At 33.1% G+C, this 23851-nt stretch overlaps 1 protein-coding gene across 2 annotated transcripts in view; it reads left to right on the forward strand.

Annotated features, from left to right (window-relative positions):
- The window catches only part of SPRED1 (sprouty related EVH1 domain containing 1), a gene marked incomplete at its 5' end in the record, with an annotated part of 112792 nt that overhangs the window by 39549 nt on the left and 49392 nt on the right, over positions 1–23851 (forward strand). The window contains one exon of one of the 2 annotated variants that reach the window (XM_081050027.1): positions 8261–8435. In XM_081050027.1, coding sequence (XP_080906153.1) covers positions 8261–8435 — 175 coding nt within the window. Of the gene's footprint in view, positions 1–8222; positions 8436–23851 lie in introns of those variants that run through there. The other variant, XM_081050026.1, reaches the window with a different exon arrangement.

The following is a 23851-nucleotide window of genomic DNA, read 5'->3' on the forward strand; positions in this document are numbered from 1 at the left end:
TTACACTAAATAAGGTACAGAACCATATAGAAGGAACTGGCAACATATTTAAAATGTGTGGGTACTACATGGAAGGGAGTCTGCTGGTTTCCTTAGCAAAAGCCATCTTATAATGTTGATGATGAAAGAATTACCTCCTGAGTGTCAACTGAATCTCCCTGCATCTGTTCCCTCGTCAGAGAGAGCAGCGATCTCTCACTGAATGCTTTTGCCATTGCCCTGAAGTAGTCAGAAGAGTATTATCAATACTTCATCTTAGTTATAAATGCACATTTTTTTCATAATGTCTTTGGTAGCACAAATAAGACCAAGCAGTATAATTTCACTGAAGACACCGAGAAAGAAGAGTGATAGGCCACTATCTCTCTTCCCATCTGGTGGAAAGGAACTTCTCATGTAATTACATAGTAGTACATACAAGGATCTAACTCAGAAAAATGGAACAGTGTCCCCTTTTGCTTTGAATAAGAATCATTAACCACGGCTAACCATCAGGTTTCAACTATTTGAGTCTCTTACTCTTTACATGATGGAAGAAAATAACCTAATAATAGGCGTCAGGGAAGACTTTCTGGAGAGTAAGAGATACAGTTAGATAATTCTTGTAATTTAGAGATTGTCCATATTTACTTTGGAGTCTATAAGAATACTTCTTTGCCAAACCTATGTCTGCTTTCAAAGGGTGAAAATCATTTTTCCCCTACCACCCAGGAACGCCTTTAGAAAGGAAGGATCTCTTCCTTTCTAAAAATCTTGAGCTAAGGTGCAAGCATACCCTTGTGCCTGGCTACCGTCTGAGTTCATATCTCCTCTCTCAGGATATGCTTATTTTTGTATATCCGAGATGAGAATATCCAGCTTTCTTCTGGCAAGACCCTATTTGCTGTCTCCCCTTCCACAGAGCAACCACTTTAAGTTTAGTAAAATAAGCTAACATCTTTAGAAGAATTACATGCATACGATGTGATTTGTGTCATGTTCTATAGAAATATCTGGAGAAGGCTGGAATGCCAGGCTATATTTGAACAAGTCTGTGTGACTGAGGAAAACTATTAATTGTAAACTACTTCTGTTAAATGCTTCCCTCTTCTCATACCCTGTCTCTGATAACATTTAATAGTTGGGTGGTAATGTTTACTTAAAATATTATTGTACAGAATATAGGATGTTTTTTTACTGTAAATATTCCTCTATGGAAAAATATTATAAATTCCTTTATAATGAACAAATCTTAAGGGATTCTAAATATCTCTCTCTCTCTAACTCTCCCTCACCCTCACCCTCCCCCTCTCTCTTTCTCTCTCTCTGGTTTTTGAGCTATTTTGTTTTGGTACTGTTGTAGTCTGAAATTCGGAGTCCAAATACTCTCACTGGGCTAAATCAAGGTATTGGTAGGTAGGGCTGCATTCCTTCCAGATAGAGGATCCGGGGAAGACTCCTTTTTTTTTGTCTTTTCCAGTTTCTAGAGGCCTGTATTCCTTGTCTCATGACTTTTTTCTTCTGTCTTCTGCCTCTCTTTTTCTCTTTAATTAACCTTATATTGGTATAGTTTTCATTTTCTAAATATTATTTAACACATTTTGTTTCTTTAGGAGTGTAATAATTTTATGGTTTGTGTACTTGAGAGAAGATTGTGTAACTCTACTTAACCAGCATTCAGGTAATTCATTTGCTAGAAAATATCATCTTGATAAATCTCTAAACTATAGGACCCAAAAATCTATTGCTAAGCAGTGTTGCCCTTTAAATCAAATATTCTTTATCTTAGGTTTGTGAACCTCTTGGAAGGGGCTGTGAACCCTCCCAAATTGTAGTCAAATATGAGTTTTTAGCTATATATGAATTTTCTTCAGGGAAGATAGTCCATAGCTTTAATCACAATTACAATGGCAGCAGTGTTTACCCTGGTACCTCAATTTAAGAACTGTTACTATACAAAACTAACAAAATTACTTACATAGCTCTGGCTTTTTCTCAGATCTGTTTCCTAAATTTGTATACATTTCTAATTGCCTGTTGGTCATTTATAATGTTATAGCTGACTGTTCTTAAACGTAACATTTCTTAAACACTTCTCCTTTGTTTTTCTCTCTGCTCTTCCCTCCTGTCTTTCTCTCTGCTGTCCCATCCCACGCCACTTCCAGACTCCATGCTGATAGCTATTTGGTTCCAGGGTGTTAAGTTTTACTTGCAATTTTTTTCTTTTACCTTTCTGCTAGAGCGCTTGCTGATTTCTCTTTCTTTAGTAATAGTATTCCCGATTTTTAGATGGGTACAGGGTTGCATGGAAATATAGACGTTTCCTAGCTTTAGTTACAGATAGCGTTGATATTGTGACAATGTGCTATATATAAACAAGTAGCTATATAAATGCCTATTTTAAAATATTTTATCATGTAAAATTTGTTATAACTTTCTTAGTAATCTCTGCCCACAGTCTCTCCTTGCTATAACTTTTTCTGTACTTTCAAGCTGTGTAAATATTAAACACCCATTTTTGGTAGGAAACTTCTTAGGTAAGGACATAAATGATGTATATTAGCAACATTGTTGTAACAATTTAGCAGTTTGTTGGTGAAGATATAATTGAGCACTATTTGAAGTAATGTTAAATATATTAAGGAAGGTTTTAAAAAAAACCTGGAAGTTTTAAAGCGTGGATAGAAAGGTTTAGAACTTGGATTAAGCTTTTCGAAATCGGATAGGGAAGTTTTTTGCCACAAATCCATGCTAGACAAAATGGGCCTTAGATATGAAAAGGAATTCATGGTAATAGGTTTCAATTCACCGACATTACATAACACATATGAAGACCTATTTGCTGTGTCCAGGAGAACAGAAAAACATATGTAGCTGAGAATCAAAGACCAAATTGGTTTTATTAACTTCTGAGCAATGGAGAAGGGTAATGTGTGCTATAATTCAGTAAATACATGAATACTTGCTCTGCCTGACAGAGCAAGTATTGGTGATTTTAGGGACTTTCTTACTTTCTTACTTTCACAGAAAATGAGAATTTTGTTTGCCAAAATGACTTTTTTTAAAAAACAGTTTTATCTCTTAGTAAGATGTAAAATAGGTATGTATTAGATCTAACAAAAAGTTAACAGCACAGATAGTAAAAGAAAATAAATGCATTTGACCGTGGTAAATTAAAAGCTTTGTTCTTCAAGAGACAGCATTAAAAAATAAAAGAAGCTACAGATTGGAAGAAGATATTTATAATTCACATAACTGACAAAGAATTAGCATCTATAATATAAAGAATTTATGCAGATCAACAGAACAAACAACCAGCTGAAAATTAAGGATAATATAGAAAGAGTGAATAGAGCAAGAAGGCAGTTCGGTGGATACACAATGGGTTTGGTAATAATAGAGCAAGAGGATTCTAAAAGGGAGAAAAGAAACTAAAAAAAGAAGACCATTTTTAAAGCCAAGCACGCTTTGCATTTGGACAGTTAAAAGTATTAGGGCTTGTAAAATTTTCTATAACTATATCCTTAATTTGATAAGAAATATTTTACCAACATGCAAATTTGAAAATGTAACCATAATTTGCATTTATCCATAAAATGCAACTTTAGGTTTATTCTGGATCATATAATACAGTATTGCTTTTCAAAAGAAACTACGTGAGTCGATATAGCTCAAGCAAAATTTGTCTTTGTGTTTGGTCCTCGTTTTTGCCTTAACTTTTTTGAAATACCAGTTGAAAATTCTAGAAAATAAAGCTCATGGTTACTATTAAGAATTTTACATAATTTAGAACACTTACTTTGTAGTTATATAACCCTGTTAACAAATCCTCTTGGCTCTTCCTCCAGAATCGATGCAAATCAGTCCATTCCTCTTCGTCCATTGTTAGCACTGGTCCAATCTAACATAACCTCTCACCTAGACTTTTGCATTGGTTGTCTAATTCCTGTACTGTGGATGAAAGGATGTACTTGATACAATTATTCAAGTAAGATCAGAGATTAGCGGCTGAAGTACAATTTGAATTTTGAATGAAATAAACGAAACCAAGCAACATTTTTCAATAAGAGTGTCTTCATCAGAATGAAATGAGCTAGGCTGAAACAGTGGTTGTTCTATAGTCCGTTGCCAAAATGAAGAATAGAGCTTTAGTTTTAAGTATTTTTGAAAATAATGCTAAAGAACTAATTATTGTCAGTTTTGACTTTTTAGATAAATCATGGGGAACAAATGCCTTTCAACTAAGTAAAGAAGCTCAAAAGTGAAATTTCTGAGAATTTGGCAATAAGCGTTAAGTTGTCATTATAAATGGCTGTTGTGTCAGAGACTGATAGCAAATACGATGCCGAGAGAGAGTAAAAATCCAACATATTATTGAATTTTAATTCCATGATGGCAAATATTATTTTTCTTTATTTTCCACATTTGTTAGAATGGGCTTCTATTGTTTTCATGATCAGGAAAAATAGTTTATTATTGAAATAGAAGAATATGATTTGGTTTCTGGCTCTTAAGTCACTTTTATCTAAGGAAGGGATAACAAGTGCAAATTTTATGCTACAGGGCAGAGTATGACAAAGTTTATAAGAGCTGCCGTTAGTCTTTGGGAGTGGTTGCAAATTTTAGACAAGAGTTACACTGCTTTTATTTGGGAGAGGAGGACATTTGAAGGCTGGAAGATTATGAGAATAAAAACACAGGTGAAAAGGTTAACCTTGGCAAGAATGAAGGTTTGTAAAAAAAATAAAACAAAAAACAACAACAAAACACGTTATTGAACAGCTTGAAGAATTTTATGGTAAGTAGTCTTAGTCTTAGGTCTTGAAGTTGAAAGCTAGGGTGTGAAATTCTAAACTAATGAAGGCTATGATAGAGGGAATACAGATTTGCATAAGCTTCTGGAATACTTTAAAGTTTAAAGGATCAACTTGAATAGATAAGAGAAACAATTATATTTGGTGTAATTGAAAACATGAAATTTCAAAACAAGTGGATATAAATTATTGGCCAGCTTTAAAACCTCCTTTGTTGTATTAAGGTGAACAATGAATCAGGCAACGTTACTCTTCCAGTAAGGAAAACTTTGTTTTATCTGATTTTCCTAGAACAGAGAGTATGGCACTTTTATAAAGTAAAAAGCAGAAGGAAAAATGAAAGAAATTGGGGCAGCAAGAGGAATTATGTTTGGGATACTTTTGTTTAAAACGTATTTGTACACTGTTAAAGATAACAAAAAATTTATAGTATCTTGAGTAAAGCCACAGACAGTTAAAATGTGGGTTCTTTATTTAAATTACTTTTAACTTATAAGTATTAATTAAAATAATTTTTGAAGAAACTCAGAAATGAGAATACCTAATTTCACTCTCCTAAAATAACTACTAGAGTTTTTATATATATATATATATATATATATATATATATATATATATATATATATTCTTTAATATTATACACATTTTAATATTTGTAAAATATAAGATATGCCTGAGAAGCATTATAGGAATTATAAAGGAGAATTAGTAAAATTCAAAGATGATGAAATAAGAGTCTATGCCCTAAAGAGGATAACAAATACTCCCATATTGTGAAGTCAAAATGTACCCTGAGCTTCTAAATTGAGTATTTTACTCCTTGGGTATTCCAAGTCTTATCGAATCTAGTACAAAGTAATTAAATTTCACAGTTTACTACATAATTAGATGAGAAGAAAGAATCAGGATCCTATAGTAAAATAGACAAATGGTTATTGGGAACTTGAATGTAAGTTTTGACCCACTTCTACCTTTGTGACTTTGTAACTCCACTGAACTTTAAATGTGTTGAGCTTTAAATGAATGAGCTGAGTTCACAAACATTTAATCTAAAGCTAGTATGTCTAAGTTATGAGCTACGCTTCCGGTATATCCTTAGACTCATATTCTTGATAAACCAAATGCCCTTCATTCAGTATTGATTCTGTCTCTCCAGCTTGGTTCCCACTGTAATAAGCTTTCTCCGATTCTTGGGATGCATGTCATGTTTATTTATAGTAGAGGTACTTGTTCCAACATATCCTGCGAGGAGGATTCCAATTTGATATTTATGTCAGCTCAGCCTTTAGGCACACATCTCCGCTGAGCTGTCTTCTGAGTTGAAGACTGGTAAGAATCGGGCCCAAACAAGAATTAGAGCCTCTAAATAACTGAATAATAAAAAGCTTAGATAGAATGGTTGCCTGTAAAGCTGAAGATTTTCAGAGCTTCTATATAAAGAATTATTTGATCCCAATAATAGAGAATTAGAGGTTAACCAATGTAAATTTTATTTTCTTTCCCAGGTCCTACCTGGCTTTGAATTACCGGGATGACAACTATTTCAATTTAAAAATTTTTCTTGTAATAATTAATACTCATATAGTGTTTATTATATTTCAGGCATTGCTTACGTTTACTAAAGGCAGGTTCTGTAACTTCTCAAGGACATACCGCTCGTAAGTTGTTGAACCAGGATCCAACTTATGGGAGTTGGACTGTAGACGTCTCACTCAACCACACTGCCATACAGCTCTAAAAGGCTATAGCTCTTTGACAGAAGACTTGTGTCCAGAATATAAAAAGAACTTCTAAAAATCAGTAACAGTAGATAGCATAATAAATAACGAATCAAAAGACCTAAGAAGAAGAGATATAAATGGCCAATATGCATATGAGAAGATGCTCAACATCCTGAGTCATCAGGGAAATGGATATTAAAGCCACAATGGGTAACCCCTATATACTCACTATAATGAATAAAATTTAAAAGTCTGAAAACACCAAATGTTGGCAAGGATACAGAGCAACTGAAGTTATCATACATTACTGATAGGAATATATAGTGGTACGACCATTTTGAAAAACAGTTAATTAGTTTAAACATACTACTCTGTGACACATCAATTTCATTCCTAGGTAATTAAGAGAAATAAAACATCTGTCTGTATGAAAAAGACTAATACAACAAAAGACTAATACGTAATTAGTGAAAAAAGTCAAGACATAAAATGTACAAGTGGTGATTCTCTTTGATTCTATTAATATGAAATCCCGTAAGAGGCAAAACTAATTTATATGTTAGAAATCAGAACCCTGATTATCTATTTGATAGGAAGGAAGCCTAAGGGAATTTCCTTGAGTCCTGAAAATGTTCTTTATCTTGATTATCATGTTATCAAGATGTGCACATTTTTTCAGAATTTGTTGAATTGTATATTTAAGATCAGTATGTGTTATTGTGTATAAAGTATACCTCTATAAAACAAATATGTAAAGTAAAAAAGCAAGGAGGGTATTCCAGACAAGCACTATGACGAGAAATGACATCTGGGAACCTAACACTTAGAACATATAGAGACACTAAGTAGCACAGAGCTGTTATGTAGAACTTCAATTGATAGTCATAATAGCCAAGACAAGTTTAAGTTATATTCAGTATAATTTTCTGAGAAGTCAGCAAGGCATGCTATTTCATAAAGAATTTCATCAATAATTATTAGTTTAAAAGTTTTAGAACTAAAATGCGTAGATGTCAGTTATCTAGAACATTAGCATATGAAACACATTTCTTAAGATTTTATGTAAAGAATAGTTGAAGTTAATATTGGGAAGTAATTCTGAATGGAACTATAATGCAGTCTCTTAAGAGTGGAGTCTGCCAAAAAGAGGCCATGAAAGGTTTCTGTAGACCAATTTGCTTGATAAGTTACTGAAACAGAACATTTGTCTTTATATGATTTATGTGATTTAGCTTCCCAGATGTTAGAAGAAATAAAAATGGTATCTGGGTTTCAGCATTTTATTTATAATATATTCCAGAAATGTCAGAAACTTAAGAGATGTCACTATTAAATGTACCAGAATACAGCAGTAATTTGTCCTTGTTTATATTGCAGCAGGTGAAAGTACATAGACAAGTTTGATGATGGCCTATGTAATTTGAGCGTGTTTATCTCTGGGGTTTTCCATAACTTGTTCCACGGCAATCACATGAGCTTGAACTATTCCACTGATCAATGGAAATAAGAATTCTGTAGTCTTTTATTGTGAGGTTAGTTGTCAAAATAAAGGTTAACCTTTTAAGTTAGTTTGTGGTTTTTGACGTCTTTCAAGTAGGTGACTTTCTGTGGACTGTCACGGAAGTAGTGAACCCTTTAGTTTCCACACATTAACTAATGTGGGCTTTGGTTTCTCAAACAAGACTGACAGCTTGGCTGGTTTTTGTTTATGGAAAAGCTAATTTCTCATCTTTGTATCTATTTTAGTAATAGTTATGCACGAGTGCGAGCTGTGGTGATGACCCGGGATGACTCAAGCGGTGGATGGTTACCACTTGGAGGGAGTGGACTAAGCTGCGTCACTGTCTTCAAAGTCCCTCACCAGGAAGAGAATGGCTGTGCTGACTTTTTTATCCGTGGAGAGCGACTCAGGGATAAAATGGTAATTAATAATGTATTTTTTGCTATAACTTTAAGATTCTACAGAACGAGTTATATATTTAAAATGATTAGTGGACCATAACTTATGAGAATTATTTTTACCCAGGATCAATGATTACGTTTTTGGAGCTCTTTTAATATTAAGGACAGTGCAATATGCCTGTGTCTTTGCAGCTGGGACTGACAGTAACATGCATGTGTTCGAGGAGAGTCGCTTTTCTGGTTAGGTTTAATGCAAGAACGTTCATGGGCAGTCCCCGGGTTATTAAACCAGCTACACCCTGCCTCTCCTTCTCCCCACTATCCCCGAGAATGGAGGCTGGCAAGCTATAGCCCACAGGCCAAATCCTGGTCTGCCAGCTGTTTCCGTATGGCCCATGAGTTAAGAATGGTTTAGCCTTTTTAAATAATTGAAAATTATTAAAATCAAAGAAAATCAAAGAAGAGTAATAATTTTGTGATACATGAAAATTGTATGACATTCAGATTTCAATGTCTATAAATAAAGTTTGATTGGAACGTAGCCAAGCTCATTCATTTATATTTTATCTATGGATGCTTTCACAGTACAATGACAGAACTGAGTAGTTGCAACAGACCATAAGTATTTGATCCCATAAACAGAACATTTTTTCTGACATCCACCCCAGACTTACATATGCTCAGGTTCTTTCTCTTCATTTCCTATTAATCTAGTTGTCGTAGGTTCACAAGGATACCTGGTGTCCAGCCTTGTTTTTAACTCTAGTATCTTCCACCCAGATGGGTGTTTTCTTATACCTATGTATTTTTAAATTTGAATCTATCCTTTGATAATGTTGGATATTTACTTTTTAATTAATGTAGAAAGCTCTCATTCTTTATTTCATTTGTGAGCCAAAAAACAATAATTATATCTGAAATGTTGAGTAATGTTAGTATCATTCCTGTATCAAGCAAAAGGAGAGCATACACTTAGAAGCAAAATGAGAATAAAGTGCCCAGAATTTCTAAGACCCTTGAAAATAGCTAGGTTCTTTTAAATACATATTTGTTGAATGGTTTGTAAGCCCATTTGGCACATACGATATTATGTCTATTGAAAATGTGTTTTAAATTCCAAATACTTTTTATACATGAACATTTTAAGTAAACTTGCTTTTAATATTGGTTCTTGGTTTCTGACTATTTTTTACTACTGAATTATTTCAGTAATTTAGAAAGTTGCCTAACTTGTCTGTGCTCCAGTTTCTGCCTCAGTGAAAGGAGAGTTATCTTAAATCATCTTGAAAGCCTTCCAACTGTAGTTTTTTGTGTTTATGATTCACTCCTGACAATGAATCTCAATTAACCAGAATGTGGTTTAGGATTATAGGAACCCCGGTTGAATTCAGAAGTGTATATAATAAATTTAACATGTCATCTCTAAGAGTTTAAATATTTAAAGGTGATTCTGGCCTTGGAAACCATAGGGGCTGGCATATGTGAATGCTTATTTAAAATAAGGCTTTGTAGACTTCTAAGAAAGAGTTTGTGGTGATCTGTCCTAAGGTGTAATGCTTTTCGTGTGAGCTAATGACAAGTGGGAAATGTTGGAGGACAAGTTGTAGATTTTAGAAACTGAGTAAAATGGTGAAGATCTAAGGCATTTTTAAAATAGTAAAGATAGCAAAAGAGAAGAAAAAAGTCAAAGGTGGAAAAAGAATTGAAGGAAAAGCTTTCTAGAAAAAGCATAAGAACAAGGAAAAGATGAACTGGATATGAAATAGAGGGGGGGAAATCAGAGTGAAACAGAATGTTTCCTATATTAATGGACCAGTTTACTTTAGGATAATTAAATAAGGGACAAGGTTTGTATAACTAGGAGTGAGGCTGGTCAGACAGCTCTGACTGATGGATTAGGTGGTTGCTCGGAGTGTGGCTTTAACATAAAACTAGTGAGAATGAACCTGGGATTCAGAAAGAACACAAGCTTATTCCCTATGACAGCACTTTCAAAAGAGCCTTTAACCTAATCCTAGGGTGTAGAATCATAATAGACTAACAAGAAAATACGTTCTTCTGTTAGAAACACTGACCTACGAATCAGAACACCTATTTTTTCACGTAACAGTTTCTCCTTGAAGAAGCTTGTTATTTGTAAAACAGGAATGGTAAGTATATTTCAGTGTAGACATAAAGGAAACATTATTCACTTAGAGGGTTGACATATTTATTGTAGGGATTAGCTACATTGTAAAGCATTTTAGATTATGGGGACTTGTATGATCAAAAGCAGAAACAATAATACTTGGCTATAAATTGAAAACAGCAAAATCTTGTGGTGTCTCAAGATAAATAGAACAGCGACATTGAAATAAGCAAATTAATTGCCCCTCTTTGTTGGGTAATACACTTATAAAGTAATACAGAATTAAAGTATATATTCTTTTTTACTATCACTGCATTTGGGAATTAATTTCCATATATATTAGTTCCCAAATGCAGTGATAGTGATAAAGAAATATATATATATATATATATATATATATATATATATATATAGCCAAAAAAATTTATGCAGATTTTAAGAAAGGAAAAAACTATTAAAATTGTAATACTCAATACATACCATTAACAAAAGATGAATATAAGTCACGTTTGACTTCTGCAATTACAGGAGGTGCTCAAATGGTTACCATCAGCGTCCAGACACTTCTGATTACGGTGAACTACTGCTTGAGCAACATTGACCAAAGTGTCCACTTGCATACATTTTTTTGGCACCCAATTGATTGGTGTGTGTGTGTGTGTGTGTGTGTGTGTGTGTGTGTGTGTTTAATTGATTGGTTTTAATATAATCTATTTTTCTGGGTTCTAGTTTTTTAATTTATCTAAAAAAGAACAACTCTGTGACTGTTGACCCTATAAATTTACAAAGTTCTTCCCAAGTTGATAGTTTTCTTTAAAATCCTTCTTGGTAAGTAAACTGCAATTTAATATTTTTCCGATGTAATAGTTAATCATATAAAAGGTATTTGCTGAAAACTTAGGTTTCTATACCCATTTTTTCTGTGAGTCACATCTTAGAATCCTCTACCTTAGATAAATTTTAGAAATGAAGTGAGATACCTGCCCCTCATGCCCCAAGGAAAACTTGTGTCCTTTAAGAAAGAATAATTAGTAATGAGATATACCTGTAGCTAATAAAGAAATACTAGATAATATTTTAAAGAGTGTTTGTAAGTCAGAATACTGGTAATAGTAGTGAAGAAAAAAGATGGCTTTTCTCAAGGGTGAAAGAAACACTTTGGTAGAAGAGTTTTCCAGCCTTGGATTTACAATTACTTGTACTAAAAATATGTCTTGTTACACTTTCCAAAGGTTTATATTACACTGTTGTTTTTTTTTTGTTGTTTTGTTTAATAAGAAAGGGAGCACAAATGAAGACTAGGCTGATTAGGACTTTTTCAGGAAGGCAGCATCATGTGTAATTGGGGTAATACTCAATGGTTTATTGGTTCGTTCATTCAGAGGGATCAGAAATTATTTCTTATGATGCTTCCCTATAACTTGTTTTTATGACACTCACTAAGGTAGAGTTTATTTTATAGGTTACCCTTAATTAGAGCTTCCCAAGCTGCCATGAATAAAAGTGGCTGGAGCCTTCAGGCTGACTGCCTCTTAACTAATAGCAACTCCTCTTTCTTGGTTGTCTTATAAATTTTTTCTTTTTTTAAGTATGCCTGAGGGAAAAAGTTGGAAAACAGTGCTCTCCGTAGGTGGTTTTCATACTTTATTGATAATCGAGAAGGAATTCAAAAGAAACACCAGGCTTTGGTGTTGTGGCCTAAGATAATCAAAGCACTGCATTTCTTCCAGACATTTGGGGATGCAGTGGTCTTTGACAAAGATAGATTCTCAGAACCGCTTTTCTTAATCTACATGAGTTGTATCCTCCATTTCCTTCTAAATCTTTATAGCCTTGATTTCTTCCTTTAATTCTTTCATATAAGTTAGTGTTATCTTGGATCACATTTTTAAAAGCGCTAGCTAAAATTTAACCATGAATTTGTATAGATTACTGTAAAGCTCCTTCCCCATTGCCCATGGGACAGAAGCTTCCTCTTTTGCATTCATTTTTCATTAGATAGAGTGGCTTTTCTCTGTTAGTCTAACACTTAATATTTTATAGGCAAACATTTTACCAAAGTGTTTTCCATTCGTGTAGGTTATATTATTTGACCATTTTTAGCTGAATTGTATATGATACGTAAATTTAAAACACTGTATTATAATACACTGTTAGTCTTTTTAAGTAGCTGAATAAACTGTTAAGGATGACATTGAATTTTGCTAAAATATTTACTGGTAAACAGTTTTTAATAACTGTGGGGATCTAAATTAGGTATTCTTAAGTTTATGTAGTAAGTAACAAAATACTGTAAATTTATTAATTTAATTGAAGTTATGCTTTTTAAAAGCACATTATGGCTAAGAAATGACAAAAAGATGAAATAGGCTACATAGAAAGAGTAGAACTCTTACGACATCTGGATTACTGAAGATATTCTGTGGAAACAAGAAAAGGCATTGTGCTATGTCAAAGCAAAGTTATAAGAGCTATCATTATAAACTTACAGTGACAAATGTAATAATGAAATGAAGAAAGGGAAGATAAGAAACATTTCAAGTTTAGGAAGTTGCCAAAGAGATTAAGGAATTGTTTTTCGGATCAATAAGTAATTAGGTTGTGGATAAAAAATGGTTTATAAAAGTAAGAATGCCTATAAGATAATATAAGTTGGTGCAAAGTAATTGCTGTTTAACAAGTTAAAAGTAATTGCAAAAACCGCTGCCTTTGCACCAACCTAATACCGTGTTTCCCCGAAAATAAGACCTAGCCGGACAATCAGCTCTAATGTGTCTTTTGGAGCAAAACTTAATGTAAGACCCTGTCTTATAGTATGTAAGACCCAGTCTTATAACGAAATAAGACCAGGTCTTAATTAATTTGTGCTCCAAAAGATGCATTAGAGCTGATTGTCTGGCTTGGTCTTATTTTCGGGAAACACAGTAGTTCTATTTAAATTTTTTAAATGGGATTTCTTTTCAGTTATTAGAGTCTAAAACAAAGTTAGAGTATTTGTTTTCTAGGAAGAAAATAGAGTAATTATAGGAATAGTTTTATTTAAAATGAGACTTGCCCCCTTTCCACCAGGGGAAACAGCTTTCTGCCTTGGGTTGAACCTTATAGAAGCACAGAACAATTTCTTGCTTAGCTTTTCCCACCGTGCCTCTGAATTACTCCATTGTGAAACCTGAATCTTTCTACAGAACTCTTCCTCCACTAAAAACCAGTTGCATTAACTCGTTTTCCCTTTAAGATTCAATAACTCTGTCTCTCGAAAGATACTGGTTCTCCTATTTACCATAATATCACAGTTGGGGCGAGGGGAGTGGGAGTGGGAGTAGAGATGGTATCACCATTTTCATTGTGCCGTATTCTCCTTACAGAGCATTACTCCATCATCTAGTACATAAATCACCTGATTGACACTCTGCTGTTCAGTTCACGATCCTGTAGCTTTCATTTTCATCTTCTGACCTTAGCAGTTCCTTCCTATAGCCGACTTTCCCACATCTGAACTTCATCATTATTCTTGGCTACTTTGCTGTGCAGTTTTGACCTTCTGGTCTTCATTTCAGCAGGCTGCTTTCCTGCATCTGGTTGTTACCCAGAACTGTTCCATTTGAGGAATTTTATAATTTCCTGTCTTTTCTTTTTTATTCCCCTTCTCTTGCTCTACAGTTTCATGTTTACTCTGTTACTTAGTGCCTCTGATTTTCTCCCAATTTCATGAAATTCCTCTGGCTTGAGTATTTTTCTTAAAACTTTTTTTAAACAATCTAAATTTTCGTTGTCATTTAGACTACTCGTTCATATTTCAGTAGATACGGTAGTATGTTGCCAAGTTTTCACCTTACTTTACACTGGATGAACTTCATTGGATATCACTGAATCCAACATTATTAAAAGAGAATACTCCTCTTTTAAAGGCGAGTCTTTCATGCAACAAATATATATTGAGAAGCTAATGTGTGCTAGACACCGTTCTAGGCACTGGAGGAATACACATTCCGATGCGAGTCAGAGAAATATTATAGTAAATAAATAAGTAAAATGAATAATATGCTAGACAGTCCTAAGTGCTATGTTAAAGTTTATGTAGTGGGCAATAAAAAACAAATCAGGGGAAAGGAGTATAGGGAGTTTTTTGTGGGGAAGAACTTTTATAATCCGGCACTTCCTTTTTCTTGAATCTATCTGCCGTTCCCAAAGGCACTCCTCCCTTGATGTTTCCTTACTTAGGGTTCATCAAAAGCAAGCATTGAACTTACAGAAATGCCCTCTCCTCTTTTTCGTTAACTAAATTACTATAAAGATAGTATATTAAAAGTTTATGTGGAGTAGAGAATGTATACAGATAGCTTGCTAATCCCGAGGAAATAATAATGGTAGGAACAATGTCCTTTTTATTGTCACAGGTAAGTTACAGACGGAAAACTAGGCAAATTCAGTAAGAGAAAGCACCTTGAGCACATCAGTTTTGCTGTGAAGGATTGGAATTTGAAGACATGCTCATAATCACAATCATCATCATCACCATCATCATCCAAAATTAACTGTTCATTTTAGGGTCAATCCATTGAAGAGATGACAAATTGTACCATTAATGACTTTTTTGTACAACCATGAATTTTGTGACTTTCTTTCACAGTTGTTTTACAACAGTTAATTCTTTAATATTGCCAATATTGCTTGAAGAGAGAAAAAATCTGCCTGTTAGCAACTGTGTTATCTTTCTTTTGGAGCCATGTGATAGCTGTTTCCTGAAAATTAAGATTTAGAATATGTCCCATATTACCTTCCCTAGTGGCTTTTATTTCCTCTTTTCAGAAAACTTCAGCTTAACCCTTTTTTTCAGCACTCTCTTTACTGACTATTCTCCACTTCCTCTTTATTAACATCATTCTTTAGTTATTGATTTATACGGGTTGACCTGGTCTTTCAGGCTCATCAGGATTATCTTGGCTTCATCTTTCTCTTTTGTACCTGATTGTGATACATTTCACATTCCTCCTATTACATTCCATCTGCCATTAAACTGTTACAATAGTTAATAGCTTCCCTAATAGCTGAAGTCCAAACTCTTTAATCTCAAATTATTGGCCTTATTAGCTTTCTAAATATTTCGTTCCTACTTTTGCTCTATTAGAATCTAAATTATTATCTGAATGTAACATGCTTTTAATTGGTTGGTTGGTTGGTTGATATTATTCTTTTAATTATTCAGCAGCTGTTTGAGTGCCTTTTATTTGCTAGACTTCTTATATTAGTTTCCTCAGGCTGCCCTTAAAAAATGCCATAGACTGGGTGGCTTGACCAGCAGAAATTTATTTTCTCATAGTTCTGGAGGCTGAGAAGTTTTAAGATCTAGGTGCTGATTGACTTGGTTCTGGTGAGAGCTCTCTTCTTAGATTTCAGAAGGATGCAGTTCAGTCCATACTACTTTCTATTCAGTTCCACTCTTTTGTGTGTTGATTCTTATGTGAATATTATACTTTTAAAATTAATTTTATATAGAGTTTAATATTTGCTAATACTAGTGTTCCCCTTTACTTCTCTTTACCCCGTTTTGGGGTATATGTTTGTTCATTCTTTCAGAACGGTAAACAACTATTTTTATATAGGTACATTCATTTAAGTTTTTTCATGCATACATAAAATGTTTTGTGACCATTGTAAATGATTTTTCTTGGTTATTTCTGGTATCTTTTAAAGCTCCTTCATGCAATTTGTCTTCTTTTTTTATAATGCTAGCCGAAACTTCCACAATAATATTAGATAATGTTGATGATAATATTGGCTTCTTTTAATGTAATGGTATTTCTAGTGTTGCACAGATAAGTATGATGTTAGCTGTTGTTTTGGGATGTCCTTTGTCTCAATATGAAAGTGTCCTTACCGTCTCTTATGTTTCCCATCAGAATTTAATACTATACTGATTTTTCTGAAATCTGGTTTTGCAGATGTTTCATAGACTTTTTAAGTTGATCTGTTTATTGAGATAATTGTAGGTTATTGATTACTCTTATAGAGAATAATATAAAGAGATCCTGTTTTCCTTTTACCCTGTTTTTCTAATGGTAACATTTTGCAAAACTAGTATGTCAAATTGGAATATATATTCACATTTACACAATCCGTTATATTCAGAGTTCCCCAGTTTTACTTGTACTCATTAGGGTGTGTATTTAGGTCTATACAGTTTTATCACATGTATCCACTACTATAGAAAAGATACAAAATAGTTCCGTAGCCACAAGAATCCTCTCTTCTGTTACTTTTTTTTTTTTATAGCTGTACCTCCTTCTTGGCCTGGCAACCACTCACCTGTTCTTCATTTCTATAACTTTGTCCTTTCACAGATGTTATATAATTGGAATTATAAATATGTAACTTTTCAGGATTGGCTTTCTTCATTTAACATAGTTCCCGGAGGGTTCGTCCAGGTGTTGAGTATATCAACAGTTTGTTCTGTTTTATTGTAGACTAGTGTTCTATGATAACTGTGTACCAAAGTGTGACTATTGACTCATTGAAGGAAATCTAGGCTGTTTGCAGTTTTGAGCTAGTGCAAATATAGCTACTATAAACATTCATATACAAGTTTTTCTGTGAACCTAAGTTTTATTTCTTTGGGATAAAGGAGTAAGAATGCAATTGCTGGGTTGTATGGTAGTTGCATGATTTCTTTTGTAAGACACTGACAAAGTCTTCCCCAGCATGGCTATTATTATGTCACATTTCCACCAGCCTTGTATGAGCAATCTAGTTTCTCCTAGGCATTCGCGCCAGCATTTTGTGTAGTCACTATTTTTTATTTCAGTCATTTTGATAGGTGTGTAGTGATAGCTCCCGTGACTTGAACTTGCATTTCTCTAATGGCTAATGATGTTGAATATCTTTTCATACATTTATTTGTACCTTCTTTGATGAGGTATCTCTTCGTGTCCTTTGACATTTTTCTCATCAGATTGCTTATTCTTTTTCTGTTGAGTTTTGCAAGTTTTTTATATTAATTTTAGATACAAGTTCTCTGTTGGGATATGGGATTTGCAAATATTTTGTCCCTATCTCTAACTTGTCTTTTTACCTCCTTAACAGGGTCTTTTGCAGAGCTAAATTTTGCAGTTTTAAATTTTGGTGAAGTCCAGTTTATCAGTTTTTCTATTTTTCCTTTCATGGATCATGATTTTGGTGTCAAGTAAAAATTCTTTGCTTAGCCCTAGATCCCAAAGATTTATCGTATGTTTTTCCTAAAAGTTTTACATTTTACATTTAAGTCTGTGGTCCATTTTGAATTAATTTTTGTATAAGGTATGGTACGTCAAGTTTCATTTCTTTTGTCTATAAATGTCCAGTTTTTCCAGCACCATTTGTTGAAAAGGTCCTTCCTCCATTAAATTACTTTGGTACTCTTGTTAAAAATCAGTTGAGCAATATATAGATATTGTGTGTGTGTTCTCCATTTTGTTCCATTCTTCTATTGTCTGTCCTAATACAAGTATCACACAGTGCATTATTGTAGGTACATTTTAAGCCCTAATATTGAGTAGAGTGATATCTCCTATTTTATTCTTACTTCTGAAGATTATTTTAGCTATTCTAGGGTCTGTGACTTTCCATATAAACTTTAGAATAATCGTGTTCATGTCTACAAAAATTCGTAAAGGGATTTTAATAGGAATTGTGTTAAACCTGCAGGTAGGTCAATTTGTGGAGTACTGACCTCTTAACTATATCAAATCTTCCAGTCCATGAACGTGATACATCTCTAGTTAGATTTTTAAATTCTTTCATTAGCATTTTGTGATTTTCAGTATATAGATCCTATATATATTTAGTTAAGTTATACTTAAGTGTTTAATTTTTCTTGGTGCAATTATAAATGGTATTGTGTGTATAATTTTGATTATTGCATGCTCATTGTATGTGTATGAAAATGTGATTAATTTTTGTGTGTTGATCTTGCATCCTGTTACTTGGCTGAACTATGACGTTTTTTTGTTAGTCTTTGGGATCTTTTAAAGTAGACAATCATGTCATCGAAACATATGACCAGTTTTATTTCTTTTCAGTCTGTATGCCTTTTATTTCTTTTACTTACTGCGGTGACTAGAACTTCCAGTTCTCTGTGTTTCCACCCTTGGGTATGATGTTAGCTTTTTTTAATATATGTTGTGTTTTTTTTTAATAGGCAGTCTCTATAGAATTGAGATAATTCCTCTCTCTTCCTAATTTGCTGATAATCTTTTTATCATAAATGGGTGTTTGAGTTTGTCAAATGCTTCTTCTGCATTAACTGATATGTAACATCTTTAGCCAGCTTGATGATGGGATAGATTGCGTTAATTTGTTTTTTGTGTGTTTTGCGTGTGTGTGTGTTTTGGAATGTCAACCCAGCCTGTCTAGAATAAATCCCATTTGGTCCGGGTATATAATCTTTTTACTGGATTTGATTTTCTACTATTTTGTTGAGGAATTTTGTGTTTAAGTTCATGAGAGTCTGTAATTTTCTTTTTTGGTACTATTTTTGTCTGGTGTTGGTATCAAGGTAATACTAGTCTCATAAAATGAATTGGGAGTATTCTCTTCTGTTTTCTGGAAGAAATTATGTAAAATTGGTGTTAGTTCCTCTTTAAGTATTTGGTAGAATTCTCCAGTGAAATCATCTCAGTGTAGAGAGTTCTGTTCTTGAGAGCTTTTAAATTAAAATTGCAATTTCTTTAATGGTTATAGAACTATTCTTTTTTATTTTGGTTGAGCTTTGATGATATGTGATTTTCATAGAATTGTTCCATTTCTTCTAAGTTGTCTAATTTGTGAGTGTAAAGTTCTTAATGTCTCAGTTATTCTTTTAAAGGCTACAGGATCTTTAGCTATACATATCCTCTGTTTCATTCCTGAAATTGATGATTTATGTCTTCGCTTTTAATTTATCAGTCTTACAGAGATTTATCAATGTTACTGTTTTTTAAACCAGCTTTTTGTTTCATTGATTATTTTCCCCCCTTTTCAATTTTATTGATTTGTTTTTTGTTATTTTCTTTTTCTTCTTGCTTTGAGTTTTTTGCTCTTCTTTTTCGTTTCTTACTGTATGAGACCTTTCTTCATTCCACCATCCATACTTTTTAAACCCTATTTATTAAATTATTCAAATCCTATATATGCTGTTTTGGTATACTTCAACTTAAAAGCTGAAACTCTCCAACTATCATTATGTCTTTGGATATTCTTTTTTCTAAATAATTTTTGTGTTATATAGATACTGCTGTATAAATCGAATAATAAGGAGTCACGGCTATTAAGTTGTTAGATCTTTGAGACTGATCCCATCAGAATTGTATGGGTCTCTCTCCAAATTATGCAGACCCAGTTGAGGGAGAAGAGAATTGTTTAAGCTTATTTAGTTTTGTTCTGGCAATTCAGAGATCTCACAACCTATGGGAACTTGGGAAGGAGCCAAATAAGGAAGCAGGGAATATTATTGCGTTGGCCAAATAATTATATATTGTTCTTTAGTGTGGCCACCAGGAATTAGTCGGAGCAGTGTCCTAATTATTTTGACAGTTCCCTCCTCTTTCTTCTGGTAGTAATCCCCTCAAATCTCTACAGGGAGTTTGTGGCCTTGCTTGTGGTAGATATATAGTGTTTGACCTGTTCCAAGAGTCCTCCTAAAATCCTTCACTGTATCTCACCTTTCACTCTCACTTCCTACTAATTCTGTTTCTTTAATGGTTACAGATCTCTAATGGTTTTCTGTTTTTCTTTTCCGATCTATGCGATAAGTTATAGTCGTTCTAGGAAATCAATTATTTCACTTAGTTTTTCAAATTTGGGGTTATAAAACCTTACATTGTATTGACTACTTTCTAAATTTTGCTGTGCCTTCAGTTTTGTTGCCTTTCTTCAGTTTTGTTGCCATTCTTAATACTGTTTATTTGTACTTTCATTACCTTCTTTTTGTTTTGTTGCCATTCTTAATACTGTTTATTTGTACTTTCATTACCTTCTTTTTGTTTTTCCATTTCATTAGTATTTGCAAAGAATCAACTTTCAGCAAGAATAGTACAAGGACTCCTCCTATACACCTTTTCCCAAATTCATCAGTTTTTTAACATTTGGTTTTTGTCATTCTCTCCCTTCCCCAGTACATGCACACATACGAACACTTATCTGGTTTTGAACTATTTGAAGTAAGTTGCATACATCCCTCTTTTGATCCCTTAATATTTTAGTGTATTTTTCCTAAGAACAAAGATATTTTCTTACATAATCACAGTGTAATTATTATATTTAGGAAATTTAACATAAATACTATACTTTAATATACATTATATATTCCAGTTTTGTCAACTGTCGTAATAATGTTCTTATAACATTTTTATTCTTCAGTACAAGAGCACATAGCGTGTTGCATTAGCTGTCATGTATCCTTTCTCTCCTTTAATCTGGAGTTGTTCCTTATTTTTTATGACACAGGCATAGTTAAAGAATACTGCTTTCCTTTCGTAGTAGCTTACCTACGAGAAGCACTGCCATGATTCCCTTTGTTACTTTTTTAAAATTTCTAAAATCCCATTCAACTCAGAACAGTGTTAAATAGAAATTTTTATTAGCAAAAATATGTATTTGATAAAATATAATTTCATATGAAACAAGCCTTGTTGTCCTTCATAAAGGATAGTAGTTTTTATGTCATCAAGAAGACTGAAGTTAATAAATAATATGAGGCAGCTATTTGAGATACCAGTTACTGATTTTGGTTATCAGACAATTTAATTTGAATATGGAGTTTTTATTTCAAAAATGAAATGGTTTTTCCTTGGATTCAAAGACATTTCCGTGAGTTACTAGTAAAACTATTTAAGTCTGGTTCCCAACTATACTGCTTTTTAGATAATACTATTTGTAAACATGTAATTATCTGCTTGTAAAGTAGCAACTATAATAAAGTACATAGTAGTTTGAAGGCACATATTTAATTTTACTCTGCTCACCCAAATTATTAGTTTTTATTAGTGAAACAAAAATGCACTTGTACCCATTTTTGGGTTGGTCTATTTTAAATGCTTGTGGAAAACAAGTCTAGTAATTTTGTGATGGGAGTTTTGCTCTATATTTCCCCAAATAACTTGGCATATATCTTCAGAAGTTTTAGTTGTTTAGTGACCGAGGCATTTCCCTTTTTTTTTTTTCTCTGTAAAATGCCCTGAAATTCTTTCAGAAGAGGAAAAACCATTAGAGATTGAAATGTTTTCACTCCCTTTAAAGTCCATTAACTTAAACTCCTTAGAATCTATTCACAAGCTCTTTGAAGTCCTGAGTTCCTTTATTTATCATTCAAACTCCTCCTACTCCCATCCTCAAAAAAATGTCTCCCCTCATAAATAAAGATCTCCCAGTCTTTCATAGCAACTGTTTTATTATGGGCTAGTGACGTCACCTAGAGACCAACATCACCATTGCTACTAATACTTATTGAAGGTTTATTATATGCCAGGCAGTGTTCCAGCACTCTGCACATATTACGTATATGTTACCTCATTCAATTCTTAAAAGTCAGGTGGATAATGAGGGATGGAGACTGGATGGGACTCAACTGGTGTTAGTTGCAAAGCCCACAAGCTTAATTAATCACCATCCCAAATTCCTCTTACACTGTCACTAATATTTTTCTTTTTGGGAAGTGTATGTGCCCTCGTCCTGCTCCTTTTATTATTTTGTATACTTTTCACTTATGTAAACATCCATTTTCAGTAACCACTTTTCTTCTTCCTCTTTCTCTTTTTAACTCCTAGCCTGGTACTATAGGGAACCGACTTCTTCCCTCTATCCCTTCATCAATATCAGATTTTAATATATTTATGCTCACAGTAGTTTTACTTTTCTTAATGTTAGAAGTCACCTATTCATCTGTATTTTTTTCATAATTAACATCTATTTAACCTTAACAGACGAAAGGAAAAAAAAATGTTCTTTTTGTTACCACTAGATTGAAAGACTTTAAGATCTTATTTAAAAATTCATGGTTCCAAAAGTATTTATGTAGCTAGAAAAGAATTTAGACTTGTATGCCTTAACCAAGTTAGATCTGTTTAGATCCATATTGGAATGGAAAGCTGTTCTACCAAATACTTGGACATAGTTGTATTTTTCCTCCTTCATTATTGTAGTCACGTTCCTAAAGCTGGCTCTAGCCAGCCAGGCTGTTTGCAGCAATTATATTGTACTCAAACCTGGTCATGTCTGTTGGTATGTAAAAAAATTTTGGAAAAAAAAATTTTTTGATGCAATCAGTACAAACATTTAAGTGCTTTTGAATTTGTTGTTGCTTTTTCTAGTTTTAATTGTTTTATTATACATTAATTTTGTTTAGTTTATGGTAAATAGTACTTCATTTTTTATCTCATCAGACTTGTAGTTGATCAAAAGTTCAAAAAGTTCTAGTACTGTGCTGATTCTAAAAACGTGACTTTTTAATTTGTTCTTATTGGTAAACTAGCCACGTTCTGAATGGATCAATTAAGGGTTATTAAAGTCAAATTATTTTGGCAACACATTCTTTGTAGTTATTTTTCTTGAGTCAATCTTAACATTGAATATTCACTTTACAATTGCTGTTTGCACTCTGAATATCTTTTTTTATTATTATTAAACTATGTTCTTTTGGGTAGAAAAGAGGTCAAGACCACGAATCTACTTTTTAATTTATCTTTACTCTCTAGTTTATAAATGTTCACAGTGACCATGGAGGTTTGATGAAATTCACATACTCCTAGAACTCCTCAACCACAGGAATTAAGATTAGTTAGAGATGTGTTTCAAGTTTAACAACTGTATACAGAATATTTTCCAGATTATATTTTTGTTGGCTTATGGCATTCGCCTATAGGATAGTCTTAACAGAATTTAGTATTATTCATTTTGCACCAGGTATATAAAGAAGCTCTAAGAGTAAGTATAGATCATGTATTCTAGGAGAGTCGTGACCACTTCTGATCTAGAGAGTACCTTTTCGTTTACTACATTGGTAATTAATTAATAGGTTTAACTCCCTATTGGCCAGAAATAATTTATCCCATTACGTATTTTTCCTACAGAGTAAATAAATCAACTGCTAATATTGGATTCGTTGATTGTAATTGTTTGGCAAAAATGTAATTGCCGTTTTCTGTAATTTGTTTGCTAATTATATGCCAATCATGAATGTGGTAAACATTGAATTCTGCTTCCTACGTGCCTATTCTTATTAATATTACTGTTATCTTAAGATACATAATATAGTGAAAACTACAATGGATTAAAGTCAGAACACATCGTCTGATGTA

The sequence above is a fragment of the Rhinolophus hipposideros genome (assembly GCF_964194185.1).
Source record: "Rhinolophus hipposideros genome assembly, chromosome: 5".
NCBI classification, from domain to species: domain Eukaryota; kingdom Metazoa; phylum Chordata; class Mammalia; order Chiroptera; family Rhinolophidae; genus Rhinolophus; species Rhinolophus hipposideros.